The following is a 10,727-nucleotide window of genomic DNA, read 5'->3' on the forward strand; positions in this document are numbered from 1 at the left end:
AATTTATTACAGTAACAAAATAACAGGTTCCCTGTTAGCTTCATTTCCAAGAGCAGTGCTGGATGCAGTGTTACTTAATTGTGTTGGATCAAACTCAGTGATGTTTTTTCCGGGTTAACTGGGAATTGTCTTCAGCACATGTGTTCAAGTCCCAGTGGTTTCTGTAGGTGATTCATGCCTGGCAACTGCAGTTAGGCAAGTTCTAGCCCCAGAGATCTTTAATGTTCACATGCTAAAGTGTAACAACACAACAACAAGTGTAAAGTTGTATCTGATACTGGAAAGGTGCTGAGTTGGTTGGGTGTCCAAAATGTAGAGAATACATGGACATTCCTTTTTTTTTATTTTTTGAGAGTAGCCCATGTCACCTTTCAAAGCTGACTAGAATCTTTAAACCTTACCTGCTTTCCAGGCAGACTCTCCTCCATTCAGGAGACTCTACCTCTATCAAAGTAGAGCAGAAATGATCTTCCAGTTTGGTCAAGTCTTGTGACTTTGATAAAAGACACTGCAGGCCTGGGTCTGACAGAGACACAAGGAGCCTCAGTTCTGTAATGTCCCTGAACAGTACAAACTAGACCAGGAAAGCCATTTGTGCCAAAGCTCAGGGGGATCAGCTGCCTCTGGAAACTTAGAAATGTGTTAATAGACTAAAAGCAGAGTACTGGGCACCATACAGTACAGACCCCATATTTAGCAACTGGTGTAGGATACAAGGCCAGATTCTGGTGTTAGGCTGACATCAGTGCACTTGCACAGGGAAATAGCAAAGCCAATCTCGTGGTCCTGGAGACTGAATTGTCTGAATGACAAGCAGCAACTTAATCAAGGGTTTTCTGCTTATACTGTTTGTTATATTGAAAATGTTGTTCATATTTGCAGACTTCCCATTTAAATTGCTGAATAAAATTGTTTGGTATTATGGGCTACAATACTGTAAACTTCTGCCTGATTTTTTTCTGTCTCATAAATGAGTGGTATTTCAGATATTCATTCTCAGGAAATAGTTCTGCTATAAATAAAATTGCAAAGCTGAGCAGGAAAAGGAGTTGGGATTCTAAAGCCAGCGTCTGATCTGATCTTATTAATTATATTTTGGAAAGCTGCAGTTACCTCTGAGTGTCCTACCAGCACCTTCTCTTCCCAGGCTCTATCTGATTACTACACCTGTGGTGTTGCCTGACTTTCTGAAGCAGGAGCACATGGATATTGATCTGGATTACCCCAGCACTTCCTCACAGTGGTGGGAATGGTCATGAATCAAAAAGGAAATTTTCTTTGGCGTGTCCTAATTGGAGAATTGGTTGAATGATTTGGCCCTAAGACAGAAAGTAATAAATGCTAGGAGTGGTTTTATTTGCTTTTGCACATGTGATGCAATTGGAAAGCCTCCTTTGCTTTGCAACACCAGGGTTGATTTATGTGAGGAGAAGGAACAGTCAGTTTGGGCCTATCGTCAAAACAAGTCTGGTCATCCACAGTTTCAAGCATTTGTTGTTTCTTTGTGAGCAGCTCCTGTCACTTCAAAGGGTCCATTAGTTGTTGGTTTGCAGATGGTGATAAGAACTTTAAAGAAGTTCTGCTGAATGGTAATTTTGCTTCCTGCTGACAGATACCACCAGAGTGAGAACAATCCAGAGCAAAGTGGGTGCTATCGTCATTGCGTTGATGAGAACATTGAAAGGAGAAACCACTATTTGGATCTTGCAGGAATAGAAAACTACACATCAAAGTTTGGGCCAGGTAATTTATGTTGTAACCTCATAATCTTTTGTTCCTTCAGTTGCATGTTCCATGCCAGGGACAGTGAATTGTGAAGCTGTGTGCTTTGTCTGTAGTGACTCAGGAATAGGACTGTGAATACTGCAAGATAATTACTGGTGAAGGTGGTATCACTACAGAGTGGGTAATGTGCTGCAAGGCTGCTTTGATGTACTTGTTTGTGTAGCTAAGCTTGGAGCTGAGCCTAGGAGAACAATCTTTACATCTAAATGATTAAGTTTAGTCTACGGGTGAGGTAAGGATTGACTTTTGGATGTTGGAGCTTGTTCCCAAGATGAGACCAGCACATATTTTATAGTCACTACTGACCCAAAAATAGGAGAATGTGTGTTTGTACCTGGAATTTTGGCTCTAGTCCCCACATCAAAGAGATTTGGATTTCCTTAATTTCCCTGCCCTCTGCCAGGGTTTTACTATTCCCTTCACAGTTAATTTGATGACCAAGAGTTGGTAACATAAAGATTTTTATACACATACACACACACAGTGTGTGTTCAACTTCTCTAGATAGGTATTCATATTTGTGTATTATTTACTGGCCAGAATTATAAAATGTAATTAAACTAGACAGCTATAATTGCATTCACTTCCTTAGGAAAAATTTGTTCTGCCGATAATGCTATCCCTGCCAACTGCATGCTACTAATTACAACTTTGAAATACTAGATGACTAACTCAGCTTGTTATTTCCTAGGATCTCCTCCAGCAGCTCAAAAACATGACCCACCAGGCAGAATTGTGAATCAAACTAGATCCCGTTCTCATGAGCCTGAGACCTTCCATGCTCACCATAGGAAATCTCAAGTGGTGGATCCAAACCACATCAATCTGGCTGAAAGTTCCTATGCCAAGATTGCAGAAATCCAGCAGAGGCTCCGGAACCAGGACTCCAACAAGCACTTTGTGAGGTCTCCCAAAGCCCAGGGCAAAAACGTCGCCCCTGTGCATCCTGGAAGGGCAGTTAGGAATAAACCTTTCCAAGGGGTGCCCTTGCCCATGGCTTCCCCAAGTGCACGGGTGGGCCAGAACCTCCCGTACCTTCCCTTGCAGTCCCAACAGATCCACAAGAAGCATAAGCAGAGGGCAAAGGAGAATCACCAAATGTGCAAAACCTTCCAGTCTCCGGGGACAGTTGTGGAAAAGGAGCACGTGAGAGACCTGCCCACAGTCATTTTATATGAAGGCCAAGTGGGACAGATGATACAAAGACACGAGCACCACCACCATCATGAGCACCACCACCACTACCACCACTTCTACCAGACATAGAAGAGATCCCACCAACATTCTCCAGGAATCATCCCAAATGAAGGAAATGCATTCTTGTGATACCAGGACTAAGGCATTACTATGATTAATATTATCATTACTCCATTAATATTCAGCTAGCATATATTTTAGAGGTTTTATGGAACTCTTGAAACTCACCCTATTTATATGTTGTGGAACGCATAGCTTACTCAAACACCTTGTGGATTTTTTTTTTTTTAAGTGGCTTGTAAAACAGCAAACAGCCATAGCTTTTTGAGCTGTGATTTAATACAGGTCGTCAACGCACTTCTGTACAAGTACTACTTCCAGTGTACTCAGAAAGATACTTCAAACACTCCTGCAGACATCCAGCTTTCCACTCTGCTGTACGCCGGCTGATCGCACACAAGCCTTTCATCAGGGGAGCAATGTTCGAAGGGTTGGACTCCAGAGATACTCAGATAATGGAAAATACAAACAGCTGCTACCTCTAGTATTATTCAGATTTTATTTTCTTTTTATTGATTGTAATGTGCTACAGGGGGGAATTTTAATATACTGTGTTCGTGTAGCCTGTTTGTGTTCACATCCTTTCAAATCATCTTAATTACAAGGAAATAATAGCTAAACTTGTCAACAGGGCTACATTAGTATGACTTACACTTTATTTTCTTGGAGATTCTTCATTGACACAAGTACAGTCTGTTATATACTGGGTAATATTTAAATATACTTCTTTTATTTTTGGTTTTTCTTTTGCTTATTCTCCACTCTGTTTGGGGTACTATTTGAAAAGAGAAGGATGTGAAATGGGGCTTTCCAAAGCAGCACTAGACTTTAGTGCTTGGGCCATAAGTATCATTCATGGGGCTTTGAGAAGGAGAGGGGTTGATTGGGGAGATTTGTTTTGTTTAAATCCACAGTTCTTTGTTATGAGAAAGAATTGAGGAAAATATACTTTCTCACTTTAAATGTTGGCAAATATATATAAAATATAAATATAAATATATATATATAAATATGCACACTCTCAGGTACATTTTGTTGTGTTTTAGAAATCTGTGGTTTGAATATTAACATTATATTTGTTTTTTCCACAACAGTGACTTTTTAGAAACATATGCCATGGCATTTTCTTGGTGCCTCCAGTTTGAATTTCCCAAGCACCTATCAATTTGTGCTTCTCCCATTTTAGAGATGTGTATAAAAGTATCATTCACAATCTTCCTGGATTCTTCTACTTTTTCCATATCAAAGGGCTTCCATTCCATGAAGGAGAATCAGATCACACTCACAAGACCTTAATGGTTGCTGAGAAATTTGAAGGTCAAAAGAAAATGGGAAAAGTGAAAAAAAAAAAAAAAAAAAAGGGTCAGCGCATTGACGTTTTGCTTTCTGTGGAGCCCAGATTTAAAATAGATTCACTTGGGTTTTGTACAGATCACCATTTTGCAGGTAGAAAGTGACTGGAAAACACCTACATTTCTTTTGGAACATTAAAGTAGAGAACTCCTACATAAAGACATAATTGTTCTATAAATGTATTTGCTTTTGGTTTTAATTATTTTTAATGTTGTGGTATTTTGTCAATAGTATATATTGTAAAATGTAACTATCCGACATTGTTATAAGCCCTTTACGATTGGGGTATTTTTTGTTTTCTGACTAGAGTTTTGATCAGTCCAAAATGGGGTCTTACCTTACTGCTGACCAGGTTTAGGGGGATGTTGTCCTTCCTAAGAAGACAGAGACATCACCTTGTAAACAACAGAGGGAAGCCTTGCCTTCTCACGGAATTGGAATGGAATCACTGCTTCATGGTAATTAGCTCAGTCTCTTGTCTCCCTGGATCAGCAGATGTTTAGACTTATTGTCCCCTTGAAAAAATCTGGTTTATTTTATTTTACTTTTTTTAGCTGTCAACAGCGTGTTCTGTAAAATCTAACAAAATGTTTTTAAAATGTGTTTGATCTGTGTGACAACTATACTGTTCTGTTTATTTTAAAATTCCTAAAGTCCAAAAATATTTATATGCAGAATTTTCTGTGTTGATAATATGAAAAGGCCACGAATTTGGTTAGTTACCACTGAGTTGTTCTAGTCTAAGCCTTTTTTGCTGCTTGTGTATCATTCTTTTTCAATGTATATATAATTATGGACTGCAAAAAGAAAAAAAAAAGGCATTTATATGTCTAGTAGAAGGAATAAGCTTATTTATATTATAGTGTTAAAAAAAGTCTGATGTATTCAAGTGACTTACATTATACCGCATGCAAACACACAGTGTACATTCCATCTAAGAAGGGATGCCATGCTATTTGTTTTGAAGAAGTAATTAAAGCTGTTCTCTTTTCAGTAGAGTATGTGCCACAAAGACTGAGAGGTGGAAATTGTTCTTTTTTGTTCAATTTTCAATTGTTCAATTTTTTAAAATGCAGATTGTTACTGAAAACCAGAAAACATTGTAGAAAACTCGAGTGCTTTCAGAATTGTGGGGTTTTCTAGAAAAGGGCAGCAAAGGGGTAAAACTGCTCCTTCACCCAAAGATATTTTGGTGGAAAAGAAAACAGCACCACTACCAAAATCCATCTGAGTGAGAGGTGTGCAGTGCTGGCTGTGCCAGGTGGACTCTGATGTGGAGCACAACTGACCATTTGTTACTGCCTGGCATTGCTTTGGTTTGGTTTATTATATTTGGACATTCAAAAGACAAATTCTGCCTTGCTCAGAGTCTATGAAACACAAATGCATCTTAATAACATGGCATCCCCTTATGAAAACCTTACACCAGCCATGTATGAATATACAGTATCTAAATACTGTGTTGCAGTTGTGTTATGTGCATTATAAGTGTGAATAACATGTAGCACAGTTTCTTTTCACAAAACCTTAAATTTCTGTACCTTTTAAATATGTTTGCTTTTCAGTATTTTGTATAGTAAATATAGATGGTTTTGACTAAATGCTTTATTTATTTAACAGCAAAAACTGTGCCAAGAGAACCCCCTGTTAATTAAAGTTTTACTAGTTCAGAAAGTATATTTCTTTCTTCTTGTTGTGGATTTCAGGGGCCTGTTGCAATTGCTGTCAGTGCTTGCAGATCCCACTGATGAAAGAGCTTGCATTAACATTTTTGGGAACAGGATCAGGAAATTACGTATGGGCTGGATATGCTTTGGTCTAATATTTAAAATATCAAGTTTCAAAGTTAAACTACTTGTCCCCTGCTGTTGGACCTGTGTTGAGTAACTGATATTTCATCTTGCTATTAATTCCGAAAACTTTTCCTTAAAAAAAAAAATAAATATTGGTTTAGGTTGTTCAAAACCATAGTTGAATCAAAATTTGAAAGAGTTTAGTTTCTGGTTGATCAAAACATTTACTTCCAAAGAAAAACATACCAGAGTTGAGTATATTGTTAATATTGAAAAGTAAAATGGAGTGGCATTAAGTAATTTCAGATGAAAACTCCAGACTTTTCACTTCCTTCTTCTGTTTTCACATCAGGCAGTTCAGCAAAATGAAGTCAATCCTGAACTTTGCACTATTTGCTGAAAAAATTAAATTGAAAAAATTTTGCTCATCTCTACCAGCTGCAATTCTGGGGAGGGCAGTGTTTTGAAAAGAAGGGTTGCTAAGATCTCACAACTTCATGACCACAATAACAATTAACCTAAGCTAAGGCTGTGAAGTAAAATCTCTGTCCCAGTGAAATCCCTGGCAAGGCTGCTAGGTTCCCACTGGCTGCAGGGTGCCTATAAGTTCATTCCAGGAAGGTGGGTTTGAAATCTACATAATGTGCAGCCAGTAACTCCAGTATTTATTTTTTTTTCATCTTACTGCTGATGGGTTTGCTAGTAGTAAATGGAAGTTTTGCTGTAAGAGATCAAGCTGGTAAATTAATTAAGATTTGCAGCAAATATTCTTTACACTGATGTCATTGGAAGCCCTCAAGGCACTTCCCAAACTCTTTGAAACAGCCTCATATCATTTATTCTTTGTTAGAAATGGAGACCCAGTTCTGCCCTTGGATGATGAGGTACAGATTCTCCTGGCATATTGGCAGAGCAGCCCCAAATATATCACCAAATATATGACCTCTATTATGGTTTTTCTACTCTAGTCATTGTGAGGATAGAACAGCAATGTTTAGCTGGAGAAGTACTTTAAAGGTGTGTGCTTTGTGTGTGTATATGTATATGTATATATATATGTGTGTGTGTGTGTGAGTGTGTGAGCGTGTCCTCGGGCAGAAGTTAGTGAGTGGAACAAGATGGATTCTGACAGAGGTGATTTTTTCTAAAGGGATGAGCACTGTGTGTGCTCAGCAGTCCACAAGTTGCCACATAAACACAGAGCTCTGATGAATGCATACTGTTCTCCATATGTCATTGTGTACCTCAATTACTGAATGACAGATTTCATTTGTATTCCAATTAACAGGAAAGTTGGGCCCCTTTGGGCCAAGATTATACTTGAGAAAAATTCATCATGCTAGAAAATTTGCAAAAACATTCACCATAATTTTTGCCTGGAGTACAGGCAAGAATGTTCATGTTTGGAAACATGTCAGCTAATCAAGTCTCACCTTTAATTACCTTGATGCAATTCATCAAGATCTGAAAATACATTTTCAAACATGACTTATTCATGGCTTTGCTGGGAACCAAGACCTATTTATTCAGCATCCTATTAATTGTCAGACTTCTTTGGTTTTGGTTTTGGTTTTTTTCTTTATATACCAGCAGAAACATGTTTGAAAATCCATAAACTAAAAATTGAACTTAATGTGTTTTCTAAATAGCTTCTGGAAGAAGGTATCTTTCCTAATGCACTTACCAGTAAAACCAGCCTCTATTTATGACATAATAGTGTATTTTGTTTGCATATTTGAACAGATGTTGAGTTGATTTGATTTGGAAGGGTCTGTTTTGGGGTTTTTTGTTGTTCTGTGCACATTTAAAATGTGCTTAAAATGGTCTAAAAGGAACAGATAAAGAAAAACAAATTATATTGAAATTATTCAATATACATTGAAATGCATCCTATTTGAAGCTTGGGTTGTAGTTATTAAATAATGAGGTTTTCAATGATGCGATAATTTACTTTTATAATTCTATATATTTCTAGATAACTCAATCCTAAATGAGCTGACATGATAGGAGTCACATGGATGAAGTCTTCTAATTTCTTTGGTTTAAACTAGCAGGATTTACGGACTATTCAGGCAGATTACTGTGAGGGTTAGAGCTGTGAAGAAAGAGTGGCAAGGGAAGGATGGAAGGATTTGAGAAGTGTAGGGATAGCACAGAACTGTCCAACAGAGGGGCTGGGGGAGACACACCAGGGGCAGGAAAATCCTGTATGGAGAAATTTTTATTCATATTACTTTTATGAATCTCTTCTGGTACAGTTTTTGCTCATAAAACAGCAACAGTAGTTTGTAGAATGCTTTTCACTGGGAAAACTTGAAAGACTTTCTTTAAGAGGTGAATCTCCAGCGTGCAGGGGGAGGCACAAGGCAGGAAAGTTGCAGATAATCACTGGGGCTGTGGCAGAATAAGGAAGGATCCCTGAGTCCCTGTCCAAGCTGAAGGAAATGGTTTTGGACACAGAGGTGTTTCTACAGATGTTTTGAATATTCCTTAGAACACATTTTGAACAGTGACATCAGTTCTTTTTCTCTTTGATTACAAACACACAGAAATTGGTCAAATGTTACCCAAAGTTTCCGTATCTGTCCTGATTTTTCTAAACACTAAGCATTCACTATGCCTGTGAAATCTACTGACACAGGATAATCTTTATAGCACAAGGAATCACAGACAGGCTTTGCTGGTTGTCTCATCAGGCTGGTGTTCTGGGATCTGAGACTCGAAAGTTCCAGAAGGTTTTTAAGGATGTTGAAGACATAATGTTAAGGGGCTTCATAAATTTGGCAGTGGGCAAACATTAACAATGGCAGGCATAGTGGTAATGATGAGCATTGTTCTTTCTGGTTTCTAGGACATGTCTGTGAGGTGGGGTGTGTGTCTTCCTTTGAGTGCCTAGTCCATAGAGACAAAGCTGCCTCTAATTACTACCAGCTAAGGGATGTATGTACTCCTTTGGTGTTGTATTTTGTGGGTGAAGATGTGGGGTTCAGATCCTTCTGGTGCTGAGTGCTTTTTCTTGCATTTAATCCTTCCCATTCTGTTCTATTCACGAAGTATAGCATGCTGAGGCTTTGTGAATTTTCTAATAAAGCACCTAACAAACTGGGCCAAATTTGTTTTCAGCTTCATAAATGGAAGCAGAAGAGCCCCATGCATGTCTTGGAATTTGGACCTTACAAATGCAGTTTGCTATGATTCATCATTTTTTCTTGTACTAATTTCAGATATTTGATAAGCTCTTTTTATGGTTTACAAGTTTAAAAAGACAAATAAAACTTTGTAGATTAAACCATTGGTTTGGAGGTTGTATTTTGTCTGCTCTCTGATGATCTGTGAATAGCCTTTTTTCTTTGGGCTTCAGCTTAAACCTACAGAGTGACTTTGGAGTGGGTGTTTATAGTTCTTTGCTTGCTTGTTCACAGGCTAAGGCTGTTGATAGATGAATAAAGTGCCACTTGAGGTTGTTAACAACCATGACTGGTAATGCTAGTTCGACTAAGATAAACAGTGAAATGCTACAGCAATTAGCATTAAAGTCTCACTTGGCCAGTGCTGATTTTCAAAGCCAGAGATAGGAACTCTATAGATACCCAGGGCTGGGAGCTCTGGAGCTGCTCTCACCCCATGGATGGGAGGTCTGGAGCTGCTCTCATCCCATGGCTGGAGCTCTGGAGCTGCTCTCACCCCATGGATGGGAGCTCTGGAGCTGCTCTCACCCCATGGATGGGAGCTCTGGAGCTGCTCTCATCCCATGGCTGGAGCTCTGGAGCTGCTCTCACCCCATGGATGGGAGCTCTGGAGCTGCTCTCATCCCATGGATGGGAGCTCTGGAGCTGCTCTCATCCCATGGCTGGAGCTCTGGAGCTGCTCTCACCCCATGGATGGGAGCTCTGGAGCTGCTCTCATCCCATGGCTGGAGCTCTGGAGCTGCTCTCATCCCATGGATGGGAGCTCTGGAGCTGCTCTCACCCCATGGATGGAGCTCTGGAGCTGCTCTCATCCCTGCTCCCAGTGCTGGGGCTCCTGTTGGTGTGTGCACACAGCGTCTCTGCATACTCAACGTGCCAGTAGGAAGCAGGAGTACAAAAGCTGTAATGTTTCAGTCCAAAGCAATTAACCCTCTCACCCTGCGAGGAGTGGAGGGGAGGAAAAGCCCAATTATAGAGACTCTGAGTTTCCAGTAAGTGCAAAAGTATGAAGGGAAGCAATAGGGCAGCACTGTGGGCCTCACATTCCTCTGGTGTCTTTACAGCCTTTTCAGGGAATATTTTTTACTTTTGATGTCTGTAATCATAACTTGCTGTTTGAGTGTGCCATCTGCTAGGGCCACAATGGCTCTGAGCATGTGACTTCCATAGGTTTCACTGGAAATTTTGTGCAGCTTTACTGGATTAACAGAAGTCCTTCAATTTATACTCTCACGTAATCAGGGCCCTGGGACACTCAGAGCTTGCACTGGTCAGGGACAAGTTTTTATTAGAACTTTCCTGGTCTAATAAATGGATGCTAAAATAAATTAATTTAAAGATTACAATCTTG

At 39.4% G+C, this 10,727-nt stretch overlaps 1 protein-coding gene across 1 annotated transcript in view; it reads left to right on the forward strand.

The window, feature by feature from the left end:
• NKD1 (NKD inhibitor of WNT signaling pathway 1) overlaps positions 1–9,477 on the forward strand; it is a 109,122-nt gene extending 99,645 nt beyond the window's left edge. The window contains exons 9-10 of the mRNA XM_036390442.1: positions 1,613–1,743; positions 2,477–9,477. Of these exons, the coding sequence (XP_036246335.1) occupies positions 1,613–1,743; positions 2,477–3,051 (706 nt within the window). The 3' untranslated portion in view covers positions 3,052–9,477. The remainder of the gene's footprint in view (positions 1–1,612; positions 1,744–2,476) is intronic.
• The last annotated feature ends 1,250 nt before the right edge of the window (positions 9,478–10,727 follow it).

This window comes from Molothrus ater, chromosome 12, assembly GCF_012460135.2.
Source record: "Molothrus ater isolate BHLD 08-10-18 breed brown headed cowbird chromosome 12, BPBGC_Mater_1.1, whole genome shotgun sequence".
NCBI lineage: Eukaryota > Metazoa > Chordata > Aves > Passeriformes > Icteridae > Molothrus > Molothrus ater.